This window comes from Nomascus leucogenys, chromosome 8 (assembly GCF_006542625.1).
Source record: "Nomascus leucogenys isolate Asia chromosome 8, Asia_NLE_v1, whole genome shotgun sequence".
NCBI lineage: Eukaryota > Metazoa > Chordata > Mammalia > Primates > Hylobatidae > Nomascus > Nomascus leucogenys.
The window spans coordinates 42,579,666-42,606,179 of record NC_044388.1 but is presented as its reverse complement, the minus strand read 5'-3'; the positions used below and the strand labels follow the sequence as shown (position 1 = coordinate 42,606,179).

Genomic DNA, 26,514 nt, shown 5'->3' with positions numbered 1-26,514 from the left:
TTTGAGACGAAGTCTCGCTCTGTCACTCAAGCTGGAGTGCAGTGACGCGATCTCGGCTCATGGCAACCTCTGCCTCCTGGGTGCAAGTGATTCTCCTGCCTGAGCCTCCCGAGTAGCTGGGACTACAGGTGTGCACCACCACGCCCGGCTAATTTTTGTATTTTTAGTAGAGATGGGGTTTCACTATGTTAGCCAGGTTGGTCTCGAACTCCTGACCTCGTGATCCACCTGCTTCGGCCTCCCAAAGTGCTGGGATTACAGTCGTGGGCCACCGTGCCCGGCCAAGGACCTCTATTCTTTGAACTACAAGGCAAGGTCATCCTCCCATCCCCTTATCCATTCAGTGAACATTTATTGAGGCGTCACTCTGTAAAGGAACCCTGAGAGAGACCAGGCTAAGACAGGCTTTACTGCCGATTTACTTCCAATATGCTTTTCATCTCTGACATTCTGTGGTCTTATGAAAATGGAAATGGAGACAAAAAGATCATGGTGCCCCCAGTCCCATGGTCATTTCACATTCCAATTTCTTCTGAGTTGCACTTTTGAATTAATTTTATTTCACTTTTTCCCTTTTTTTCCTTACTTGCTTTTTTAATTTCTTCTCTTCCTCTTCCTGGGACATCAACCATCCAATTTAACCTTTCATCTTCCCCTACTACCTAATCCTTGAAAAATACAAGTCCAAAAGCATTTCATCACCAGTAATTGTCTTTAAATTGCTCCAATAATTTGCAAGGACAAAGGGGAAAAGAGAAAGATTAAAAAGCCAAATGCCCAGAGAAACAGATTTTATAAATAATCTAAAATCTAGTATACTTATTCACCATCAACGCCATCAAGCTTTTAAAACACCCTCAAAGTCTGGAATAAATCCAAATTATGAGAAAAACATATATGGATTTAAAAATTGTTTACTTCTGAGCCTACTGTGAGTCTTTTAGGGGGATAAAAAAGTAAAATAGAAAATTACTGTTGCCTGGTTACTTAGCTCTAAAGAGAAATGGAGAAATAATGCCCATGTCCCATCCCAGTTTAAATGAATTCAGGTAGAGTAGCCCATGAAAGCAAGCTCTTGGCAAACATGCCATCACATCTGGCCTTTGAAATGTCTATATAGATAGTAGAACCCTAGACCTAGGGAAGACTTAGGGAGATTTCATACAGAAAGAATGACATTTAAACCATCCCAAACAGCACAGAGTCTTCACAATTTCTGAAGACCATCAGAGGAGAATATTTATTTTCTATTTGCAAGTAACTACTCCTCCCCATTTGAAAATTTAGCAAGCCTTAAGTAAATTCTTTACAAATCCTCCTTTATTCAAGCGAATTTCCTCTTTTTAGCTACCATTATGTAACTTTTATAATCATGAAGTCATTAAATGTCCCTTCTGCCTTTTCTGGCATCAACCTATGAGCTTTATTTCTTAATTACTTTTTTTTCTTTTTGGTTTTAACATTTTCTTTCTAGCTTCTTCAAATTTTTTTCATTTTTAAAATTGGAGCCCACAACTGGACAGTTCCTCTCAACAGGGCCAAATCAGATTCTTTTGTTTCCTTTTTTTTTTTTTTTGAGACAGAGTTTTGTTCTTGTTGCCCAGGCTGGAGTGCAGTCGTGTGATTTTGGCTCACTGCAACCTCTACCTCCCAGGTTCAAGCAATTCTCCTGCCTTAGCCTCCCAAGTAGCTGGGATTTCAGGCATGCGCCACAATGCCTGGTTAATTTTGTATTTTTAGTAGAGATGGGGTTTCTCTATGTTGGTCCGGCTGGTCTCGAACTCCCGACCTCAGGTGATCCACCCGCCTCAGCCTCCCAAAGTGCTGGGATTACAGGTGTGAACCACCGTGCCTGGCTTCTTTTCTTTTCTTTCTTTAAACCAGGTTATTTTCTACACAAAATTTTTGTAGAGGTATGTATCCTCAATACTGTGTTTGCTGCATTGCAATGTCATTCCCTTCTTCTATGTGCTATCCCGTTTGTAATCTTACTCCATTTTTTTCACGTGTTTGGCTTTCTACTTAGTGGTTCCCATTTAATAGCTGTATGTTTTTTAGCCCGTTTCTCCAGATTGAAGTTTTTGAATACATACATGCAAGGAACAGTGTGAAAGCCCTTCGTATGCATTATTTCATATAAGCCACGCAACTCATTTTATTAATGAAGAAACTGAGGCTTAGAGAGGTCAAAAAACTTATTCAAGACCACACACCTAAGAAGTAGTAGAGCAGTGATTTGAACTTTGGCAGTCTAACTCCAGTAACTACACTCTTAATGTAACTATTCAATTGTTAAGATCATATTATTTGTGTAGCAGGCTCTCAAACCAATAGAAAAAGCTTGGGATCCCTGTTAAAAAAAACCTGAGAAAGCCTGGGCTAGGGTTGCCAGACTTAACAAGTAAAAATACAGGATACCCAGTTAAATATGAATTACACATAAACAACAAATACTTTGGTATGAGTATGTCTCATGCAGTGTTTAGGACATATAGTACTTATACTAAAAATTGTACATTGTTGAAATTCATATTTAATTAGGTATCTTATGTTTTATCTGGCAACCCTAAGCTGGGCAGCTTTCCAGAGTGAAGACTGGGAGTTCGTCCACTGAACTGATATCAAAATGAATTTTGGTTCACTTGAAAATATCTTTGCTCTTTGGAGCAGAATTGCAGTGGTGTGTGAATTGTTTAAAATGATAAATCTCTATAGCACTACCCAAGAATTATGCCACGTTCACAAATTCTGTATCGATAATGGGGATAGATATTCATCTCAGTTTATTTTTAGAGAGATCTTGTACTTAACTCACTAGTCGGGGATGTTTTATTTCTTTATGTCACCTAATATTAACTATTGCTAAATTTCACTTTAATAAAAAAGTAGATACAAAGACTCATTTTACTTAGCAAGACTGCAAATAAAACTAAGACATAAATTCACATGGGACTGTTAGTATTGTCCAAAACAATTCCTCCAGCTATCAACCCACGGCAATCAATCCAGCAGTATCATTTATAGAATGATTACTAAAACAAGAATCATTTCTCAGTTACAAATGGGGTCATTAAGCCCTTGGGGCTCTTTGAAAGTAGAAGTAGTTTGACTACCTAATCATCAGTCTACACAAAGGCAGAAATAGAAAGGAATAGAAATACAAACACAAAATGATTGGTTATTACCTCTTTTATAAGGAAAAGAAAAAAAAACAACAGTGGCTAGAAACAACAAAAAAGCAGTGGCTAGAACCCTACTGAATAGAGCTTAAAGAAGTACTGGTTACATTCACAGACACAGTAGCCACTAGCCAAGATATAGTTTATCTCCATCAAACTTAAATAGATAAAGTCAGTAAGTATGACCATCTTACTTTCACTATTTACTCTTTAAATAGTAAAGATATTATCGGTTTTGAAAGATACATAGAACCATAGGAACAGTGAATCATCATTTATAAAACAGCTCCTTTTCCTGAATCAATATATTGCTAAAATTCTTTCAGTAACCCTCCCTTTTTATATGATCACAGATCCCTCCACATCTATTTTATTTTAGTTATATAAAAATTATTAATAAACTTTGGTTTCCTTGCAAACATTCGGTCCTTATATTTTAAAAAGTGATTAAAAACAGTACTGAATATGAATCACTTTTGTAAAGTTTAATGAGTGAGAAACATTCAACCAAGGTGATTTTTCCTTGGAAAATCCTACAAAAACTGAATTTTATAAACAGTTACTTATTTTGATAGATGTTCCATTTATAAATAGCAGCCATTACTTCACTGTCTACAAAATTGCAGGCTGTCACATTTTACATGTTTAGAATTCAAATGTTTTAAGATTAGATTTTCTAGTAAGAGTTAAAATAAAAACAAAGTTACACAGACAGATGGGTTAGTTGTCCTATGCAAATAAAGCAGCTGATTTCCATGATTTTGCTATTTTGACAGATAAGAGACAACCATTGGATTGACACTAATGTGTAGGATAACATATTTTTTGTTTAAAGAGGAAATGATAGAAACTTGGGGCGGGGCAGCTGCAGCAGGACTTGACTCCATTGAGGCTCTTCTGTGGTCATGGGACAAGCTATCGCAGGATGTTAGTACCGGAGAGGCCCTCAAGTTAAGACCTGAGCAAAGTGTGCTATTCAGAGAAGCTGAGCTATCCCTGCTCCCGGTTCTACTGTGGTGAACTGGTGTTTTCTGAGGTCTAGGCAACAAGAGCTCAGAGTAGAAGGAGTAGACATTTTTGGGAAGTGGGATGCTGGGCATGTCGTGTTGCTCTAACAAGTGATTAACAGCATGGAAATGGGAGGAAGACGAATGTATTTTAAATGGATACTCCCTATGCTAGTCTTGGGAAATGACCACCTTCTTTTCTTGAGACGGAGGCTCGCTGTCGCCCAAGCTAGAGTGCAGTGGCATGATCTTGGCTCACTGCAACCTCTGCCTCCCGAGTTCAAGCAATTCTCCTGCCTCAGCCTCCCAAGTAGCTGGGATTACAGGTGCCTGACACCATGCCCAGCTAATATTTCTATTTTTCGTAGAGATGGGGTTTCACATGTTGGCCAGGGTGGTCTCGAACTCCTAACCTCAGGTGATCCGCCTGCCTTGGCCTCCCAAAGTGCTGGGATTACAGGTGTGAGCCACCGCGCCCAGCCAAGGGAAATGACCACCTTCTGAAAGGACTGTGGAGCACATTAAAATCCATCACTCCCAGGCACATTTTGTTGCCTGCAAAAAGTGTGCCCAGGACCGGAAGTCCCAGGAGTCCGAACAGAGAAGGGCAACTTTCAAGTAAGGGGAGCTAACACTGTATCTTTCTAGGCAGGCTTAATGCTCCCAAAACTCCTGAGCAAGCTGGCCCAAGCCCTGGGACCATTCCTTAAACCAGAAGTCTGGGCATGGGCCCAAAAAGAAGGCAGGGATTGCTGCCAGAAAGGGCATTCACAGATTCACCTAGGGAAGAGGGGTGCAGGAGTTGGAGGGGGGTTCAGCTCATAACAGGGCTGGAGTCCTAAGCCAGAGGTGGTCATGGAGGGCACCAATATGCTCGCAAGTTAACTCCAGAGAGCTGCCCTCCACTTAATTCTAGATACAACCCATGGGCTATACAGGTTGGACACCCCCTACCCCTCAATCTCAGGATATAAGAAAAACCTTTTGTTCAAATTTGCTCTCCCCATCCTGAATCTCCCAAGGTGACTCAAAATGTTCTGACCTAGTAATGAAAAAGAAAACCCTTTGAATGGATTTTGGCACAGTCATTCCAACCCGGGGACTTGGGCATGAACTCTGACTTGCTCCACACAGCTGTTTCTGGAGACTGGATGTTCAGCCTGACTTGTGTTGCTGCCTGCAGCCCTGGATTTAAAAACACAGGCTACTTAGTGAATAGAGTCCTTTTATCACTAAGTCAGACCCACTCCCAGCACAAGCCACAGGCATTAAGACCAGGACATCTCTTGACCGATTGTTCCTCCTCCTCCACACATGGTGTCAGACCTCTTCACTGCAGAATCTCTACAATAACAGAAAGACACTTCATCTCGAGGTGCACACATAACCTGTCAGGCAGGTCCTGCAGTGGCTAAGAGATAACAGGGATCCCACTCCAGCAGCTGTTAAGACACTTGAGTTGTTTGTCCCTGTCTTCTTGATGCTGAGTGGAACCAATGAACAGAATTTTTGAGAAGAAAAAAAAAAAAACAAATCACAGGATAGGTGAAAAGATGCTGAAATAATTGAGTGGTGGTGATCAAGCTCTGACTCTAGAAATGTAGTCAGAAACCGCCACTCTGAGCCCTAGGGCAAGGAACAAAGTGTATACAAAATCTTGCAAAACCTAGCACCAGTACTTCCTTATGAGGACTCAAGAAAGCACGCCTCTAAAATAACTCACACACATGCAGACAAGAATGCCAGGAAGGTTGAACGTTCTCTGCAGCTGTTTCTTCACAGCTCTACTGGCAAACTCAGGCACATATTTGCTCAGTTGCTGAGCCTCACCCACAGACATCTCCCACCTCGGAGGCAGAGGTGAGAACACTGGATGCATTTTCCCAAGTAAGGGAAATCAAATGAGTTGGAAGTAACACTCTACATTTCTCCCTCTCCTTAATGATAGCATCCCTAATTAAGCCAGCCTTAAAGGATAAAATTAGTGTCTAGAGGTCAAAGGTCAAGCCCATGGTTTACAAATCTTATTGGAAGTCATATAAACTGCTTACCTGAAATAAAACCCCCCATCATCAGTCCCCATCCTCCCTTCCCTGGAAAGGAAGTGGATTTAAGTTCATTTCTTCTTTTTCACCACAGTAACTGGAAGACAGTCAGAGAAGGTAGTGGGGGAGGGAGGAACATTCTGATTCATCTTAAAAAATAAAGATCTGCTTAAGTATCATTTGCAGTCGTATCAAGTTTTTTTCAATTCTCCTTAGTGGCCGTCTCCAAGGGCTCATCTTCTAAGCCAAAGCTTAGCTTGTCAACTAGCCCCTCAAACTGCTTGCTCACACTGCCCGCAGAGTCCATGAACATGTTAGGAATGTCTTTGCCAAAGTAAATCTTGCTGTTGGAAGCAATGGCCTTGTACTTCATCAGCTGCAGATATTCAGGGGTTAGCTTCAGCTGTTAAAAAAAAAAAAGTATGGAAGACTTAGGTTGAACCACATTAGAGAGGATGGGGGGTGGTGCCCCTTAAATTTTCCTATATTTATGCCCCTACCTACTTTTTGTGGTCTCACTGTTACATTTCTGTAAGAGACAGTCATCTCAGATCTTGGAGCAGAGGTGCAAAAGTTAAACGTTTCCATGTTTAACACAAAATTAAACTAAGCTTCTGTCAAGGCATGTCCAAGGAGAAGGAAAGTACCTGGACCACACAGCACAGGCATCCTCAGTTCTGCCCATGAAGGGCCTTGGGTGGTGGCAGGCACTCAACACTGGAAACTCTCCCGCAATACAGACCCAGACCCAAAGACTCCTTTTTATCAGGCTGTGCGGGGTCTTTACCTTATTGGCTTCGGCTATTTTCATAGCAGTGTAGCACTCAGCATCTGCCTTTGCCTTCTCCCGGGCCAGAAATGCAGCATCTGAGGGGGAAGGAGTGCAGTGAACTTGGTGAAGTGCTAAAACTGAGTTCTTTGTAGGAAGTGCAGAGGCTATGGGAAGACTCTGTTCTGGTCCCTGGAACTTTGCCCCGATTGCCTCTGTGACTTGGGGGAGACTGCTTTTTCCTCTGTGTTTTACGTGCATTTTCCCCTATTGTACAAGTTGTTGTAAGGATCACCTAAGATGAAAAAGTGTTTTGAAAACATCTCCCTATGACAAGGACAGCAAGTCTGTGGCTATGGCCCAAACATACATGTTGACAGCACTACGGAAGAAAGCAGTGTTAGCCAGAAGCGCTTCCTGTCTTACTTCTTTTGGAGATCCATGTCTGTGAAGCACAGCAGTGGGACCCTGCCTCAAGCTCCAGGCCAGAGCTCTCCACTCCTCCCTCTTGTGCTACACAGCAAAAGCAGGAAAGCTCAAAGGTGGCTCTAAGTACGGCCAGAGGTCGATCCACCCTAAAACTGAATGCCATGAACATAACACAGTTCAGTCCCTCTCCAACTTCAATTCCCTTTTATTTCCATCAATCATTTCAAAAAGGTCCTAATTAACAGTGATTAAGCTGGTGTGATTCTGAGAGAGAATTACATGCCATGGTCAAGACCAACACGTGTTTGGATTAAGACCTATTTGATTCCTCTGTGCAAGCCATATTCTTCCCTAATCAGCTCTGAGACTAGCTTTCTGTCAAGCTGATAGAAAATTTTTGATATTTACCTCCTTGTCTTGGGAACGGGCCAGCCTCATGTGAGTAATATATGTAGCAACATGCCTTGGAGAAAGGTCAGTCTGTGGGTGGGTTTTCACTGAGTGCCCGCAGTGTGACCCCGTGTGGAAGGAACCTGCAGTCCATGGCTGCTGTGGGGCCCCCTCAGCGGGCCTGAGCACTTGATGACATGTATTTGTGAGAAATAAAAACGTGTTGCTTTGCTAAGAGCTCCCTAATGAGGAGCCACTGATCTGTGAAATCCTAACTGGCTCTTCTATGGGCCCCTGCAAAGCCTGACAGGCCCAATAATGAGTATAATTAGACATAACACTTTGTAGCCTGAAGCTGGGCCTTGAGGTCCCAGTTGTGCCTTGGAATTTGCTTGAAATAAGCCACCCCAAGAAGAGGTGGGCAGTGGGAAGGAGGTGCAGGCTTAGGAGCAGGAACAGAAGGTGAATGATATTCAGAAAAGCCAGCAAAGAAAACCTTTCTCTCCAGCTCCTGTCTGACAGGTCCTGAAAATCTGTCTTCTTCAAACCTGGCTTAATATCTGCATAGACCTGGAGAACAGACTTTGAGCCCAAAACCGTGGCGCTGACCAACTTTGGAGCAGAAGTAGCTAAGGCAAGGGGGAGAGCCAACTGCTGAGAGTACACTCCCACCGCTCCAAGGCCCTGCTAGCCTGGGTACTCCAAGACAGCAGGGTCTACGGGACTTCCTTTTTCTCATGCCTAACAAAATCCCGGGCACATACTGGCACTCCAGCCACATTTGCTGAATGAACAAATGCTCTCTGAAGTAGAAAACAGATGCCAGCCTGGCCACAATCGCCTCAAAACTCAAGTCTCCACATGGAGAAAAGCTGCTGTTGCACAGAGATCATGACATCCTTGAGCACAGTTAAAGGGCAAAGACAATGGCTCCCCGACCCACTGGCCACAGGGCGGGGTCTGAGGAGGACTCAGGCATGACTGCCCCTTCTGCTTACCTTCAATTTCTGAAATCTTCTTCTCAGTCTCCTTCTCCATCACCTTCTGCCCGTAGGTGATCTCAGCCACCTGGGCCACTTTTTCTGCCTCTGAATAAATGATAGTGAGGATTACAGTTCTGGCATTTCAGAGTTTGACTAATTTCACCTTTTACCCGAGCTGAGTGTCCTGGTGGGCCAGCTTGGCTGGAGAGCCCCCAGAGGGCAGCTGTGGGGACACACAAGGGCAGAGTGGGATATGCCAGTGAGCACAGTCCCCTTCCATCAGTGTGAGACGGTAACCGAGGAGACCTGGGCCCAACATAGGAAGCATGAGCCCTAACTTCACAAGGGAACTTCTCCCAAAGGAATATTCTGTAAGACTGAAGTATTCTAGTAGGGTTCTACCTGGCCCTTCACTGTAGACGGGTCAGGTTGGTTGTTGATAATACAGTGCAGTGACTTAGAACATAGCTTCTAGAGTCAGTGTCCTTGGTTTGAACCCCAGTTCCACCCCTTACTTGACATATGCCCTTGGGCATGGTATTTTACCCCTCTGTGCTTTGGTTCGATAAAATGAGGTTAAGGATAATACAGTACCTACCTCAAACAGTGGTTGTGAGGGTTGACTTAACCCACATATTAAGTGGTTAGAAAAGTATGTGGCTCACAGTAAGTGCTTAATTGTTAGCCATTATTATTAAGAATTAACAGGCTGGGCATGGTGGCTCACGTCTGTAATCCCAGCACTTTGGGAGGCCGAGGTGGGCAGATCATGAGGTCAGGTGTTTGAGGCCAGCTTGGCCAACATGGTGACACCCCATCTCTACTAAAAATACAAAAATTAGCCAGGTATGCTGGCACCCGCTGTAATCCCAGCTACTCAGGAGGCTGAGACAGGAGAATCACTTGAACCTGAGAGGCGGAGGCTGCAGTAAGCTGAGATCGTGCCACTGCATTCTAGCCTGGGCGACAGAGCAAGACTCCATCTCAAAGGAAAAAAAAAAAAAGAATTAACAGGTGGGGCTTCTTTCATTTAAGAGGTAAGTGGAAACTCAAAAAACTCATTACCCTTGGCCATGATCTGACAATTTCAACTTTGCTTCTGGGAGTCCACCTGCCACACCTGCACTGTGGAAGTGGTTTGGAGGACCATGGGGTCTCACCAGGCCTCAGCCTCCTTGCATCTTCCCACCACCCCCAGCCCTTCTGCCTGGAAAGGGGGATCACAGAACCACATTCAGACCAATGAGCGCCTTTTTCCGTTCTGTCTCTGCTTCCTTTTCCACCACCTTCTGTTTCTGGGCTGCAATGAGAAGCTTTGTCTTCTCGCTTTCCCTGAAGAGAAGAAAAAGCCATGAGGCAGCTATGGAAAACTCAGGAGCTTCACTATCCCCATGAAAGTCAAATTCTTCTGCTGAAGAGAGGCAAACTCCCATTTCCTACTCCTCCTGGAAGGCTGTTCCATGGCCCAGGTAAAAGCTGATCTGTTGTCGACAGTAACATAGCTCTTCTCCTCCCAAATAACTCATTTGTGGGAAATAAAACATAATTTAGTAAAATACACCTGCCTGTCCACTTACTGGTCTCTTGCTCCTGTCTCCACCTTGGGCATGAGTCACTGAACACAAACAAGGCCTCCTGGCCCTTTTCAAAACATCGCTGCTTTACAGGGATCATCCTGGGGTTCTCAATCACAGGCAGGGAGCCCCAGTGGTGGCCCTGACTCGCCTGCCCAATCTTACAGTGCAGTGGGCTGTGGCAAATCCTCCAGCAAGGGGATAACTGAGAAGCCTGGCAGCTTCGGTTACCTCTGGGATGGGACGAGGTGGGAGGTGGGAGGCACTGGTGGTCACAGCCCAGGCGGAGGGTATACTCACATCAACTCGTAGTTTCTGCGGATTGCCTCTGGTATGTTGGGCTTTGTTACCCGCACAGCCTGGAGAGAGATTAAAACAGCAGCTGATGGGAAAGTGAGGGTAGTGAGGGACACACGCAGCTCCCACTGGGCCTTGATCTTCCTGAATAAAATGGACATCCCTTGGGAGAAGGGAAGCAATGTCAGAGAGAGAGGGGCTGCTCCCATGCAGCAATGCTTACTTGAATGACCAGCCCAGGGGCCATGGAGGTCAGGTCCTGTTGCAAAGCCAGTTTGAGATTTTCATCAATCTGATCTGGAATAAAGAAAAAATGGAGAAAAAGGAGTTGTTACACTTTCTAGATGAGGGAGGGCAGGATGAGGGTAAAGTGCAAGCTCAATCACCAGCTCAAGAATGTACCTTCCCAAGGGAGTGTGCTTATCAAAGCCCACAAATCTAAAGATCCCCTGCCCAACTTCTGAAGCAGCCTGCACAGGCAGCCCTCTAAATGGTGAACGCAAGGGCATTTTCTTTCTGTGCCTCAAGATAAAACTCAACCTTTGTTCTGAAAATACTAACCATGCCCTACAGGGGGTGAGAGCTTAAAAAGAAAAAAAAGGAAGAACAAACAATTCTAGTACATTTCTTGCGCGAGGCAGCAGCCTTTCCCTAGACAATAGCAGCAAAAGAGAAGGAAGGTTCACAGTTTCCACGGAGAAAGAAGGTGGAATGGCTATTTAGGTTTTGTGGAAAGAGCTGAGCACATTAAATCTAGTAATTTTAGAAGTTTCTAAAAGAAAAACAGACTTTGACGTCAAGGAGAGCCCCAAGGAAGACTGTTTCTATTAGGAACTCCATCAAACAACACAAAAGGAAAATTAAAATTTACAGTTCTGGAAGCGAGCCCCAGGCTTTTGATGTGCTGTTTGCTTTGGTCCTGATTTCTTTGTATGGAATCCACATGAGTTGTTTCACAGACAAATGTAGAAACAGCTGTAACTTACTCTCCCCCCACCCCGCCTTCCTTTCCAGCTGCAATCTCAGAACAGCAGCACCAAATCTGCTTTCTCTGGCCTGGGCTTCTCAGGTTTTAGAATCCTCTTCCTTGCCTTTTGCCCATGAGATCCTCGATAAGATCCCGGAGGGGCTTAGAGAAAAAGACCGAGTGAAATCAGGCTGGGACTTGTACACTGCATCTCTCCTTTGCTGTCAGCTGCCACCTGCTTTAAGTGGTCCTTTCGTGGTCACCTGCGCTCAAATAAGAGCCTCTGAGGAAGAGAAAGTCTCCGTCCTTTACGATGCCAAAACGGAGGCCCATGGAAGCTGGCTAGTAGCAAAAATAACAAGCTTGTTTAACTGGTGGGCCTTGATTATTAGGATTTTAAGACAGTACTATCAGTAAACAAGGGACGGTAACGTTTCTACATACAGGATGTGCTCTCACAAGACTGAGCACCGAAGGAGAAATGCCATCAAGTCGGCACCTCACACCTGCTAGAGGTCAACCAATTTAGCAACTAGAACTAAATATTACATTTCATATTTTAAGTAGAATACCAACCAAACTTTAAATGGCCCGTGTCCTCCATAAGTTAATAACGTCATTCATCAGACCAAATTATATCTCAGTCAAGGTGGAAACCTGTGGCCCTGGGCTAGTAGCTTACCGGAAAAATGTGAAAGAAATACTTTTCAAGTTGTTTTAGTAATATTGATGTTTATATGTTATGGAAATGTTGATAAATGCCATTTAAATCGTATTACCAAGGTAGCCGCAGGGAAAAGGCGCAAGGCGCGCTCGTGACGTCATTTCGGCGCGACCCTCTTCTTGGCGTAGAGTTTTTAGGTTGCTCCTGGAAACCATGCCGAAAGTAGTGTCTCGGTCAGTAGTCTGCTCTGACACTCGGGACCGGGAGGAATATGACGACGGTGAGAAGCCCCTCCATGTGTACTACTGTTTGTGCGGCCAGGTGGTCCTAGTGCTGGACTGTCAGTTAGAGAAATTGCCCATGAGGCCCCGGGACCGGTCCCGTGTAATTGATGCCGCCAAACATGCCCATAAGTTTTGTAACACAGAAGACGAAGAGACTATGTATCTGCGGAGATCTGAAGGCATTGAACTACAGTACAGAAAGAAATGTGCAAAGTGTGGACTGCTGCTCTTCTACCAATCCCAGCCGAAGAATGCTCCCGTTACCTTCATTGTGGATGGAGCAGTAGTCAAGTTTGGCCAGGGCTTTGGGAAAACGAACATATATACTCAGAAACAAGAGCCTCCTAAAAAGGTGATGATGACCAAACGGACCAAAGACATGGGCAAGTTCAGTTCTGTCACTGTGTCTACCATTGATGAGGAGGAAGAGGAGATTGAGGCTAGGGAAGTTGCTGACTCGTATGCACAGAACGCCAAAGTGATTGAAAAACAGCTGGAGCGCAAAGGCATGAGCAAGAGGCGACTGCAAGAGCTGGCTGAATGGGAAGCCAAGAAAGTGAAAATGAAGGGGACCTTGATTGACAACCAGTTTAAATAACCAGGCTTTTTTCTGAGCCCTAGACTGGAGGCAAGCATGTAGATCAGGAGACAAAGTAATTTCTTGACCACATAGACTGGTTCCTATTTATGTCCTAGCAGAAGGCTTTATGTTGTTTCCCACTGATTCTCCTACATGCAGTGAGGTCTTTAACTGAGTCCATTTGACCTGCTTTCTAGGAGATGGATTTTTCTCTAATTTTTTCTGTATTTAGGTTTTCTTTACTATTTTTTGTCCATTTGATGCAAACTTCTTCAGCTATGTAGAAACTTTATGAATAGATCAGTGCTTGAGAGTCTCCGGTCTCTAAAGTGGCTGGTTTTATTCTTTCTTCAAAGTTAATAACATGTTTCAAGATTTTTGGACAAAATATTATGGTGTGTCATAGAGAAAAGCAGCGTGAATTATATTTAGGTATAGCAAGTCAGATCCTTTGAAGTGAGTCTGTCTCTGTTCTTAGAAGGGTTCTTGGAATTGGCTGTGGTTTGAATCTTTCTACTGTCAGAGGAGACCCATTAAAAGCCAGAATCTGCATAAAGCTTTCTTTACTTAACACACTGAAGCTATAGGTGAGCCATCCCATGTCAGACTTTATATTCAAAGAAGGAAAAGCCAAATTGCAGTGAGGGGGTAGGACAGATTCCAATGAAAATGGGGTCTGAATAAGTAACCCAAGAGAGCTGCCCTCTAGTAGGGCAGCTAGTATTGCTTCCTTGCATGGATACATGGGAGGGAGACATATAGATTAATAAATGATAGTGAGATAAACAAAATGATCTGTTGTGTATCTTTTACTTTATGTTTGCTATTTGCAGAGGAGTGTTGTATACATCGGTATTATTTTATGTCACACTGCTTCAGTGATACCTATATCCATGTGTTTGTATCCATGTTTCTATCCATTCAACTGTATTAAAAGGTGTTGGGACAGGAAAAAAAGTTGTGTTACTAAGTACACACAAAGAGGTTCTTCAGGTAAACTTCAAAGTATTAGATAATACTTTAACAACATGGGCAAAGAGGATGCGGCAGAGTAAGAAGTGATGAAAATTATGCAGCTTCATGTTTAAAGTCTGGGTTATGAGAGTCCTGGGAGAAGGAAAGTATAGAAGAACCTTCTGAGTTGAAGGGCCAGGACTAGAGACATGAGCTTCTCCTTTATGGATATGACAGATTCTAAGCCAAGTAGTGCTTGCTAGCAAGACTGAGATGTAAAAATAAAAAAGTTTCAAAGCAAATATATTTCCCCAGCTCCTCCATACAAGCAGCTGTACTTCACTAAGCTACCAAGTTTAGCTGTAAGAAAGTAATAAGTTTTCTAATGAAGAACAACTTTGTATTTTAATTTCCTCTTCAGGGACATTAGGGATCCTTTGTCTTTTTTCAGTGCTTTGAAATGTTCATGTAATGTCACAAGTCCTAAGACAGTGGCTACAGAAAATTAATATTTTATAAAATTCTATTAGTTTGAGGTTAAAAAGAAAAATCAGTGGCAAATTTACCAACTTTTTCTTAAAAGCACAGTGAATCCAAAACCGATAAAAGACTACAAACCCTATAAAATGAATTTAGATTCATTTTCTACTGCAGAAACATTAAAAGTAATTTGGATGATTTCCTAAATCTTAAATGGTGCAAAAAGCAATTTGCTTAATTATGATTGCTGGCAATGTGGATGAGACCTCCTGTCTGCTATGAAAAATGTTCTTGCTCAGGGTCCCTTTTATGAAGATTCCTGGGAAAAATCATTTTCCAGTCCTAGTGTCAAGAACAGTTATACTATTGGTTAAAAATTCATTTACTTTTGGCATTGGCTATTAGAGAATTTCTGGCAGTGAGTTTAAACAGAATACTTGACTGCAAACAAGTTATAACAGTTACCCAACTGTGTCCTTCCTTTGCTGCTAAGTCAGGTTGCCTTTACTTTGAAAAAGGTAAAAAGGACAAAACATATCTACTTAGGCATGTGGAATCTTTTTGTTTAAAGTGTTTTTCTATTCGTTGCTACAGGTACAGAGTAAAAAAAAAAAAAATCACAAAGGTTCTGAGAACTGGAAGGAGCTATGGTTCTCATTTCACTTCTAGAATTAACTACGAATCATGTCTTTTTCATCACCCATTCCTGGGGGCCCTCCGTTCAGTGTGGCATGGTGAGAAGAATGCTGAAGTAAGAGCCAGGAGAGGAAGGCTCCTGTTTCAGCCCCACTAACTGGCACCTGGCTCTGCGACTTTCTTGCTTTGGGTCACGGTACCCTCATCTTAAAATGAGGATGCTGATCTAGACAATCTCTGCGGTTCTTCTAGAATGGACCTTGTCTTCATTATAGAATGATAGTTTAGGGACAGTGGGAACACATTTCCACTCCAGCCTCTGATTGAGGCGAGAAGTGAATACTCTACTCCACTGTGATCCCTGTGCCCAAAGCTCCAGCCCTCTAAGGATCTTGTTGCATTGCCATCAGCATTCTCCAGGAACTCCTTTGTGACCAGCTCCTGAGCACAAGATTCTTTAACATTTCCTGTCCATAAGTGACCATCACACCCTGCAGGCAGCCAGGCATTAGGCAGTGGAGAGACGCGGGGTTCCAGGAACCCTGCTTAAGCATGGCATGCTCAGGAGAGACTTTCTTACCAAACAGCTCAATGTAGACCTCTTGAAGCGTGTGCACACTGCAGAACTGGTTCAGTTCGTGGTGGATCTTGTTGAAGATGAGGGCCTTGTCATAGTCGGCAGTATAGTTCTTCACTATATCATACACTGAGAGGGAAGGAGAGGGCTTGACATAAGAAAAGGCAAGACTCAAAATGCCCTCAGACACAGCAGCTCTGCTTTTCCAAAGTGCTACAACAGACACAGGAGTGGCATGCTGGGGAAAGTGAGCTGGTGGTGGGAATAAACTGTTAAGACGTACCTGCGTTCGGGACCAGGAAGTTCACCACTTCAATTCTGTCAAAGTAGATCATTACACCACCACTATTGGAAGGAGAATGGACAAGAAGTCACTGGGAAGCCTTAGAATATGGTGCAGTCCCCCAGGGCGATGGCGTAAGATATGGGGCTTGGCAGAAAAGGAGTAGAAGAGTTCATGGGAAGTTGGAAGGCAGCTTGGATCTCCAAGTGGGAGGTTCTGCAGGGCTCATGGCAACAACATACTCTCCTGAGAAATCACACTGCCTAGGAACATCTCTACAAAGACACAAGTGAGATTTTTGGGGACCAGTACGAAAGAGTAACTCATATCTTTGGAATCAGCAATGCCTTTTGATTAATCAGTTGCATGGAAAAGACTAAGGAGGGTCAAGGTGAAGTTTTCAGAACTTAGAAGGTTACTGTGGAATGTTATGAGCAATGTTTCTTAAACTGTCTTCACTATTACTTTAGTGTCACACGCCCTTTGCCCTCAAATATTATAAAAAGATTTCCAACATAGAGAAGCTGAAAGAATAGTACAACTAACATCCATATCCAGACACCTGAATTCAACACTGATAACATTTTACCTTATTTATTGACCTTTTTTTTTCTGAACATTTCAAAGTAAGCTGCAGTTAGGATACTTTACTCCTTTACTTTGGTGAGCACTGTCTAAGAATAATCATTCTCCTACACACTCATGATATCATTCCCAAGCCTAAGAAAATTAGCAATAATTCTGTAATATCACCTAATACCCAGTCCTTATTTGGATTTCCCCAACAGTTTGTGTTAGGGACTGACCCGTGTATGCCTCGCCCCCAGATTCATATGTTGAAGCCCTAACCCCCAATGTGACTGTATTTGGAGATTAGACCTTTAAGAAGGTAATTAAGGTTAAACAGGTCATAAGGGTGGGCTGTGATCCAAAAGGTCTGGTATCCACCAAAGACCTTTTTCTCTCTTCTTGCACACACAGAGGAAAGGCCTTGTGAGGATATGACAAAAAGGTGGTCACCTGCAAGCCAGAAAGAGAGGTCTCACCAAAACTACCCCTGCTGTTACCCTGATCTTGGACTTTGGGCCTTCAGAATGGTGAGAAAATATCTATTATTTTAGTCCTTTGGTGTGTAGTCCTCTGTAATGGCAGCCTGAGTGGACTCACACAGTTCCCGTCGTATCTGTTATAGCTGTTAATTTTGAACCAGGTTCTAATCAATGCTCACTCTTGCTTCTGTTTATGTTTCTTTTAAGTTTCTGTCCAGTCCAGCATCCCTCTAAATACAACCACTTTGTGAAGAGATCAGGCCTGTGATCTTGTGGAATGTTCCAATTCCAGATTTGTCAGAGTGTTTCTTTGTGGTATTGTTACTCTATCCCAGTTTAAATTCTCTTTGCTTTCCAGTGGGACCGCTGTAGCAGTGTTCTCTTCGGATCTCTTTGCCCTGAAGGTCTCCCCTACCTTTATGACATTCTCTTTAGTTATGCAAAAGTTATCTTCTTGTATCAGGTCATTTATCTGCTAAAAACCTTTGTGCATCCTCACTTCTTTTTTTGTTTTTAACATTAAAATTTTATTTTCCAGTGTTTAAATTCAGAGGTACGTGTGCAGGATATGCAGGTTTGTTACATAAGTAAACGTGTGCCATGGTGGTTTGCTGCTCAGATCATCCCATCACCTAAGTATTAAGCTCAGCATCTATTAGCTATTCTTTCTGATGTTCTCCCTCTCCCCACCCCCTATCCACTGACAGGCCCCAGTGTGTGTTGTTCCCCTCCATGTGTCCATGTGTTCTCATCATTCATCTCCCACTTCTAAGTGAGAACATGTGGTGTTTGGTTTTCTGTTCCTGCATTAGTTTGCTGAGGATAATGGCTTCCAGCTCCATCCATGTCCCTGCAAAGGACATGATCTTGTTCCTTTTTATGGCTGCATAGTATTCCATAGTGTATATGTATCACATTTTCTTTATCCTGTCTATCGTTGATGGGCATTTGGGTTGATTCCATGTCTTTGTTATTGTGAATAGTGATCCTCACTTCTTCTTTTTTTTTTTTTTTTTTTAAAGACAGAGTCTCGCTCTGTCACCAGGCTGGAGTGCAATTGCGTGATCTTGGCTCACTGCAATCTCTGCCTCCCAGGTTCAAGTGATTCCCCTGCCTCAGCCTCCCGAGTAGCTGGGACTACATGCGTGCCCCACCACACCTGGCTAAATTTTTGTATTTTAATAGAGACGGGGTTTCACCATGTTGGCCAGGATGGTCTCGATCTCCTGACCTCATGATCCACCTGCCTCGGCCTCCCAAAGTGCTGGGATTACAGGTGTGAGCCACTGCACCCGGCCGATCCTCACTTCTAATACAGTAAGTGCAAACTCCTTATTACATACAGCATTCTAGCCCCTCCTGAACCTTCTATGATTTCCTCTACTGCACTCCATCACCTGGTCAAATCAATTTAGGGAGCTATGAAACAGGGAATTAACCAAGAAAGGGTGCCTCCCTTTTCACTGTCTCTTCCTGCAGCCAGCCAGACAGCCTTTTCTCTGACTTATTTGGGCTTAAAAGCTTTATTTTGGGTACCTTACCTAGTCCCACAAGGTACATTCTTCACCTCATCTGTCTGGAGTGTGGTCTGGAAACAGAGGAAACATAAAGTGCTAGAAGATGGGCAGTGACAAAGTAACTTACTTTTCAGAATCCTAAATGCCTTTGTCCTGGGATACCTGTTTGGGTTGAGCATTGCCTTCATTAAACATGATTACCCCACCTAATCCTACTTCCTCACAGGGTTGCTAAGCCAAGCAAAGGCCCCTGCCCCAGCCTCACTATAAGTGAACCACCACATGAACAAGCTGAGTAACAATGGTTTAGTGAACTGGATTGGGCATCTTAAGACTTGTATTTGCTTCTACCTCTTCTATTTATGGTAGGCACCGCTTTATGTTCCAAGACCCCCAGTGGATGCTTGAAACCGGGGAGAGTACCAAACCCTATAACACGTACCTATGATAAAGTTTAATTTACAAATTAGGTACAGTAAGTGATCAACAATAAAATAGAACAATTATAACAATATACTGTCATAAAAGTTATTTGAAGGTGGTCTCTCTCAAAATATCTTACTGTACTGTAGTCACCTGTTTTCAGACCATGGTTTATTGTGGGTAACTGAGCCTGTGGAAAGTGAAATAGTGGATAAGGGGGAGGGCTATTGTACTAGTTTTGAAACAGCAGATTACTTATTTAACCTGTCTCAGACCCTAGCACATGCTCAGCCCATTCTCAGGATTACTACGAGACTCAAATGAGACAATGTACCTGAATGCAGTTTGAAAGCCACAAAGCCCGGTAAACAGCACACGAAACTTACAGGGAAAATGCCTAGCAGGTATCCCAAGACATTCTCCTGGGTCAGTGTAGAGTGTAAAATCTTGTTATTCTTCTTAGCTGGACATACTTCAGAGGTGGCAAGTCTAACTTAGCCAGGCTTTAGATCTGCCACAACTAACCTCACTCCTAGTTTAGATGTCACTTCCCCTCACTTAGTTTAACTCCTCCCCACTCGCTGCAAAAATTATGTTCATATTTCTGAATGCAAGTAAGAATCAGCAAAATTACTACGTTTTCTTTCCATCTAACATGGTAGCTTGTGATTTAAAACATACACATAAACTCTGACTTTTCTTTCCATATACTCAGAACAGGTTCTTCTCTGGCTTTATCTTGAAGGAATAATTCCCAGCCTCATTATATATATATAAAATATATATATTATCCTTGTATCATTCTCTAGAATGGCACTTTACTCATCCAATGGCTAAATAATTTCAAATCATGCACTAGTTAACAGCCCAAATTTGCAGTTGTCCAACCATACCACAGAGGCCAAGCATACCTGCACAGACTTATATGATGTGATGAAAGGGAGCATGAGATGGAAACCAGGGCCGCTGGTCGAAGTCAGCAGGGCACCGCCTCTGCAGAGGAGGGGGAAGAGAGAGGCAGCTTCAGTTTGGCAAGAAGGCTTTGTTAGATCAATATCATGAGGGTCAACTTTCCCTTCAGCACTATAAACATATAATAGAGAGTGACATGTGCTGGAGCCATGGCCACAGATCCCTTTCTTCCTCTCAGCTAGATCCTAATATTCTAGGAAGCCTGATGGTAAAACATAAAACCATTGTTCATGCTTTTGCAAGGAGAAAAATAGGCACACAGGCTAAATGGAATAAAGACAGCAGAATCCACTAGTGCAGTCAGCACTTTGGGGGGCTGAGGTGAGAGGATTGCATGAGCTCAGGAGTTTGAGACCAACCTGTCTCGAATAACGAGACCCCGTCTCTACAAAAAAAGAGAAGGAAAAAAATTAGCTAAGTGTGGTGGTTGTATGCCTACAGTCCCAGCTACTTGGGAGGCTGAGATGTAAGAATTGCTTGAGCCTGGGAGGTTGAGGCTGTAGTGAGCCATAATTCTGCCACTGCACTCCAGCTTGGGCAACAAAGTGAGACTCTGTCTAAAAAAAAAAAAAAAAAAAAAAAAAAAGACAGCAGAATCCATGGGTATACTTAGATAAGAGGAAGTCTGGCCAGGTGCGGTGGCTCACGCCTGTAATCTTTGGGAGGCTGAGGTGGGTGGATTATGAGGTCAGGAGTTCAAGACCAGCCTGGCCAACATGGTGAAACCCCGTCTCTACTAAAAATACAAAAATTAGCCAGGCATGGTGGCAAGTGCCTGTAATCCCAGCTACTTAGGAGGCTGAGGCAGAGAACTGCTTGAACCCGGGAGGCGGAGGTTGCAGTGAACCGAGATCGCACCACTGCACTCCAGCCTGGGCAACACAGTGAGACTGTGTCTCAAAAAAAAAAAAAAAAGGTAAGAGGAAGTCTGTTTTACTTTGTCATATCTGTTGGGCTTGTGGCAATCCATTAGGGCAGTTAAGTCCAGTAATATGGTTATCAACTACCTGCACTAATGCTGGAGTCCAACGACATGACCAACCAAAGAATAATTTGAAGTACTTTATAAATAATTGAAATATATGTTTTGGCAATAGAGTTACCTTTCTAATCAAGTTATATGTAAATGATAAAGTTAAAAGCCTCTTTGGGGAACATGTAAGCAGATGATGGGGAGAAAGAATTAAAGGAGACAGGAATTCCAATCAGAGTTTTAGAACTTGCTGTTAGCAATCCAGAAATAAGCATCACAACAGCACATATAAGAAGAGTTCATAAAGACATAAAGCAAAACACTTGGTCATGGAGGTTACTAAAAAGAAAGCAACCCAAGACTTATAAGTGCTTCTTTGCTTTATATTATGCAAAGAATTAAAAAAAAAACCAATAAAATAAACAGTGACATAATGGGCTCCTTTATTGTAGGAACCACTATCCTAAGGCTTGCTTTGATTGACATAAGTCAACCTGCAGCCTCTTTCATTTTTCTTGAAATGTTAATATTATTTTATTTTTAGAGACAGGGTCTTGCTCTGTCACCCAGGCTGGAGTGCAGTGGTGTGATCATAGCTCACTGCAGCCTCAAACTTCTGGGCTCAAGTGATCCACCTCAGCCTCCCAAATAACTGGGATTACAGGCACGTGCCGCCATGCTCGGCTAATTTTTTACTTTTTGTAGAGATGGGCTCTCACTATGTTGCTCAGGCTGGTCTCAAACTCCTGGGCTCAGGTGATCCTCCCACCTAAGCCTCCTGAGTAGCTAGGACTACGTGTGTGTGACACCACAGCCGGCCAATTAAAATTTTATTTTTTGTTTAGAGATAGGGTCTCACTATGTGACCCAGGCTGGCTGAAATGTTAATTTTAAAAGAGCATCCCAAATTAGCACAGTAGGCTACCTTCTCAAGTTGCCATCAAGAACTGAGACTCAGCTGGCTTTTGTAAAGGTAACCTAGCAGTGTAGAGCTAAGACTGCCAGAGGGATGTAGAGCTAAGACTGCCAGAGGGATGTAGGAGAAAACAGTATTTTAGGGATGATCAATGAGGAGCACCAGTTTCCTTTAGATTTTGTCTCTAAATCTATATACACATTTATTAATCACCACCCATGGCATCATCTTAGACTACTAAGCGAAGTTCTAAATTTACATATATATATGTGTGTGTGTGTATTCTCTTTCCCATGGTTACTGACATAAAAAGTTCCATCTGAAAAGGCTCCCCTATTCAAGGAAATATAAACAGAGATGTTCAGCAGAATCTGCTAGGAAAGCAATGACCAGGAAAGGGAGCTATTTAACAGGAAGTTGCCGGCTTCTCCCTGTCTCTGCCTTACCTGTAATATACCCCAATATGTCCCTCTTCTATCTTGTGCACAGCTGAGAAGAGAGATGCACAAAAGAAACTGGAAGCCACAGCCACAACTGCTCCCAACTGAGCCATCAGTGAGCCTTTATCCTAGGGAAAAGACACGGGAAAACGTGTGTGGTCCAACGTGCAGGAGAAAAGCCCACAACAGCGAGAGGACCTCACCAAGCTGAGCTCCCTGCGAGTGACTCATATCCAGCCTGGTGTCGTGTGAACACAAGGCTAGATCTACAACTCGCTTCCTCCTCGTTCTCTGTCAACGTTCGCCTTTCTTTAAGGGTAAAATTAGAGCCCCCACCGCACTGAGGAAGCACTGGCTCCGGATACAGCCGTTGCTCAAGGGAGAACCCGTGCCAGCTGGGTAGGGTTCAGAACACAGCCTTGTCTTCCTGTGAACACGAATGTGCTGTCATTGAACCTTTCATACAAGTAGTAGGGAAGAGAGGCAGCTGGAGTACTTTGGCCCAAATTACAGAGGATGCCAAATGACAGGCAGTTGTGGCTATGTAATTCTGGTCAGAGTCTCCCACTTCTAATTGCCTGCAGTTTCAAACGAAACCATTATTTACTCCTTTCAGATGCTGGAGTGGCAGAGCCAGCAGGCGAGCAGAGTTTCAAGGTAGGATTCGCTGGCCTCGCATCCACCTTCCCAGTTACTCCTTTGGCCCTAAACAGGACAGGGCTCTGAACAAGCCTGAAGCCACACTCCCCCCCCATATACTTTGGCACTTTGCACCTGACAGATCCCCAAGCCCGTGGTCAGAGAAAAAGGCAATGTCCCAAACTGCGAGCCTCTGGGCTCCTGGGTCCAACCGCGTTCCGGCACCAGGACGCGGAGGAGTTGGATCCTGAACGCTGAATGATCTGGAACTATCGTGACTGACTGCAAAGTTCAGCTGTGCGTGCGTGGGCCCGTGAGCGCAGGGCGTGGATTCTGCCTCCCAGGTCTAACGTAACCGGGGCGCGGACATCTGCGAGGCGCTTATTTTACCGTGGCGGCCTCCGGCTACCGATCTGCAGTTGCGTCCTTTCCTGCCAGTGCCCTTCCCTCCCCGAGGTCACTCGCGCCCCTTCCCCGCCCCGTTCCGAGAGAGGGTCAAGCGCCCTGGTCTGGGGCTGCGGCTCCAACAGCCTTCGCTCGGTACCCCTGCGGCTCGCAAGGAGAGGACGCGACAGAAAAGGGTTTCTGTCTCTCTCCAGGCGCGGGCCGGCTGAGGGAGAGAAGCTGCTGGGACTGAGGTTCCCGAAGGTGACGGGTCAGCCCCGACCCGGAGCGGTAGCTAGGCCCAGCGCGCACACGAAGGGGCGGGGGCCGCGTACCAGGCTGTCCCTGCAGGCGCTCCGTACTCGTCCGAGCCCACGAGCAAGAAAACCGTCACACCCCTCAGCACGCGACTTCCTTCCGGGCCGTCGCTTCGATGACGCCATCAATTCACGCGAGAAGACCACACCCCCGCCCCGCGCTCGCTCTGCGCCCCGCCCCTGTGGCTCCCAGCGGTCAATGGCCGTAGCCGGCCGCCAGGGATCGCCCGCGACTTGGTCGGTGCGGTCCTGGACCTCGGTCTTGGGTATCCGGCCTGGGGCTGGGGATGACGGCGATGCAGGTGGGAGCGCCCCGAGAGCGAGCGGCAGGACGCGCGTGGCCCGGAGTACTGAGACTCAGGGCGTTCCTTTCCAAGACGTTGACTTTGGGGATTGCTCCGGATTTCCCTCCGCATTAGGCCGAACCTGGTTCGTTTTGGTTTTTTTTCAGATAAGGTCTCGCTCTTTTACGCAGGCTGGAGTGCAGTGGCACGATCATAGCTCACTACAGCCTCGAACTCCTGGGCTTAATTGATCCTCCCACCTCACCCTCCTGAGTAGCTGGGACCACAGGCGCACGCCACGACACTTGACAATTTTATTTTTAGTAAAGACAGGGTCTCGGTATGTCTGGTCTCAAACTCTGGCTTCAAGCAATCCTCCTGCCTCGGCCTCCCAAACTGTTGGGATTACAGGCGTGAGCCACCACGCGCGGCCTTTTTTTTTTTTTTCGCCTTGATAAGGTACTAATGAGTTGCAACTGTTTGCTTTCCTACAGCACAGCTGAAATTAAACAGTCTTTTCAGTGTACAGATTAGCATCATTACCTCACTAATCAAAAATCCCTACCTTGAGTTGTTCTTTATATTTTTCTGGGAGCTTTGGCCCTTGCGATCCTGCAACACCACAAAGTATATTAACAAGGAATTATTATTCTAATTTTAATGAACGGAATCTAAGAAGTTCAGCGAGGTTCAAGGGTAAAAGCCAAGGAAAGTTCCCTTGGTGTTTCCTTAGTATCTTGAGTTTACTGCTTTTTAAACTCCTGCCACAGTGCACAGGGGCTAGTGCACTTCGTCTTTCTAGATAAACTGTACGTTACCGGGAGAGCAGAGACCGATTTTCCTTCCGCACCCCCGGGGCTTGGGTGCCCAGTAAATACAGACTGAAGGCAACGTGGGACCAGGCCCGGAATCCAGACTTTTTGTCTCTTAGTCTAAGGGCCTCACGTTGTCCTCAACCTGCCCTATTCACCAGCATCACATTGGGGCATTTCTAATTCAGCCACTGAAGTTATTAATATTTTGTTTGCAGGAGAGAAAGAGTCCACTTAATTATAGCCTTCAGTAGAAGAAAAACTTTTACACTGGGAAGATGGCAAGCTGGTGGTGTTAGACAGATTTAAGACTCAGGAAAAGGAAAGTGTGGTTTTTTCCAGGCATGCCTGCTTGGGATTGGCCCGTTTGCCTTTCCTGGGTTTGATCTGGGTGTTGGGATGTTTCAGCATTACATGGTGAAGCCCATACGAGGGTTACACGGTGCTGCCTGGGAGCTCTGTGCTCATCTCCATAAATGAAGGCCTTTCATCTCCCTACTCTGTCCCTGCATCCCCCACCCCAAACAGACACAGCTGGCCAATCTCTTGATCAATCCTATCAGAACTTGAGTTTTTTCTCTCCATGTTCAGTGATATAACTTCAGCTGGGCATGCTTATTTAATAGTTTATTTATTTGTTCATTTAATAATTGAGTAAAAAAAATGGAAATATTAGGGTTCATCAACCCATGAAATGGGGGCTAGCCTGCAGCATCAAGTATTTAAATTACTTGTAATTTAAGAATTTCCTTTAACCAACCTCTGGCAACCCCCGTCTCCCCTCCCCTTCCCATAAATATGTACTATTATTATGTGTCAATTAAAAATAATAAAAACACAAAAATTTCCTCACATTAAACTTTGGAGTGAATTGTGGGTAGAAGTTTTGGGATTTTGTTCTTAGGAGTCATTTTACCAGACCTGAGTTATTTAGTTGTGGACGTGCCTAAAGGCAGGGGGGTGGACTTCATGATGTACTAGTACATGATGATCTAGTACTTCTGAAAATCTCTTTCTTAAGAGACCTGTGATTTTTATGTTACCCAGCAGATACATTTGTGATTTGTTTAACAAAAATGTTTACAATTTCTTTTTCTCCTTCCTTCCTTCCTTCCTTCCTTCCTTCCTTCCTTCCTTCCTTCCTTCCTTCCTTCCTTGTCTCGCTCTGTCACCCAGGCTGGACTGCAGTGGCGTGATCTCGGCTCTGCAACCTTTGCCTCCCGGGTTCAAGCGATTCTTCTGCCCCAGCCTCCCGAGTAGCTGGGGCTACAGACACATGCCACCACGACTGGCTAGTTTTTGTATTTTTAGTAGAGATGGGGTTTCACCATGTTGGTCAGGCTGGTATTGAACTCCTGACCTCAAGTGATCCACATGCCTTGGGCTCCCAAAGTGCTGGGATTACAGGCGTGAGCCACTGCGCCCGGCTAAAATTTTATTTTTAAAAAAACCTTGCTGTATAGAGTAGTGATTTAGCTCAGATACTTCACAGTCAGGCTGCCTTGTTTAAATCCTGGAGCCTGCCTCTTATTAGTTCTGTAACATTGGAAAAATAATCTATCTCTGCCTCAGTTTCTTCATCTATAAAATTAAAGTAATAATGGTATGAAACTTATAGGACTGTTGTGAAAAGCATATACAACATTTGGAACATTTTAAGTGTTCACCAAGTGTTAGCTGTTGCTGTTTT

The 26,514-nt window shown here is 44.2% G+C and overlaps 1 protein-coding gene and 1 pseudogene across 6 annotated transcripts; one reads left to right on the top strand and one right to left on the bottom strand.

Moving 5' to 3' along the window:
* Positions 1–2,886: 2,886 nt before the first annotated feature.
* ERLIN2 (ER lipid raft associated 2) lies at positions 2,887–23,958 on the bottom strand. 5 transcript variants are annotated; one of them, XM_030817095.1, is made up of 12 exons: positions 23,747–23,938; positions 22,395–22,516; positions 19,999–20,080; positions 18,689–18,735; positions 16,099–16,160; positions 15,819–15,944; positions 10,897–10,970; positions 10,677–10,735; positions 10,043–10,134; positions 8,818–8,907; positions 7,019–7,098; positions 2,887–6,634 (listed from the first exon to the last, which is right to left on the bottom strand). In XM_030817095.1, the coding sequence occupies exons 1-12, from the start codon at positions 23,852–23,854 to the stop codon at positions 6,434–6,436; spliced, it is 1,143 nt and encodes a 380-aa protein (XP_030672955.1). In that variant the 5' UTR covers positions 23,855–23,938; the 3' UTR covers positions 2,887–6,433. The 5 variants fall into 5 exon arrangements, with proteins under 5 accessions (XP_030672955.1, XP_030672956.1, XP_030672958.1 ...); XM_030817096.1 differs by having other exon boundaries at positions 23,418–23,807; XM_030817098.1 differs by lacking the exons at positions 2,887–6,634; positions 7,019–7,098; positions 8,818–8,907; ... (1 more) ...; positions 10,677–10,735; positions 10,897–10,970 and adding an exon at positions 13,965–14,944 and having other exon boundaries at positions 23,418–23,807.
* On the top strand, positions 12,452–13,959 carry LOC100595854 (annotated as a pseudogene). Its single transcript, XR_001116192.2, has one exon. The product of XR_001116192.2 is annotated as a UPF0428 protein CXorf56 pseudogene (transcript).
* Positions 23,959–26,514: the final 2,556 nt, after the last annotated feature.

What these genes read in the sequence shown, in the direction of transcription:
- ERLIN2 (XM_030817095.1), bottom strand. Translation starts at nt 23,854, where the DNA reads ATGGCGTCATCGAAGCGACGGCCCGGAAGGAAGTCGCGTGCTGAGGGG. An exon ending in CATCATATAAGTCTGTGCAG is followed by an intron (nt 18,736 to 19,998) that starts GTATGCTTGGCC and finishes CTCTGTTTCCAG; the next exon opens with ACCACACTCCAGACAGATGA. An exon ending in ACGGAAAAAGGCGCTCATTG is followed by an intron (nt 8,908 to 10,042) that starts GTCTGAATGTGG and finishes TCATTTATTCAG; the next exon opens with AGGCAGAAAAAGTGGCCCAG.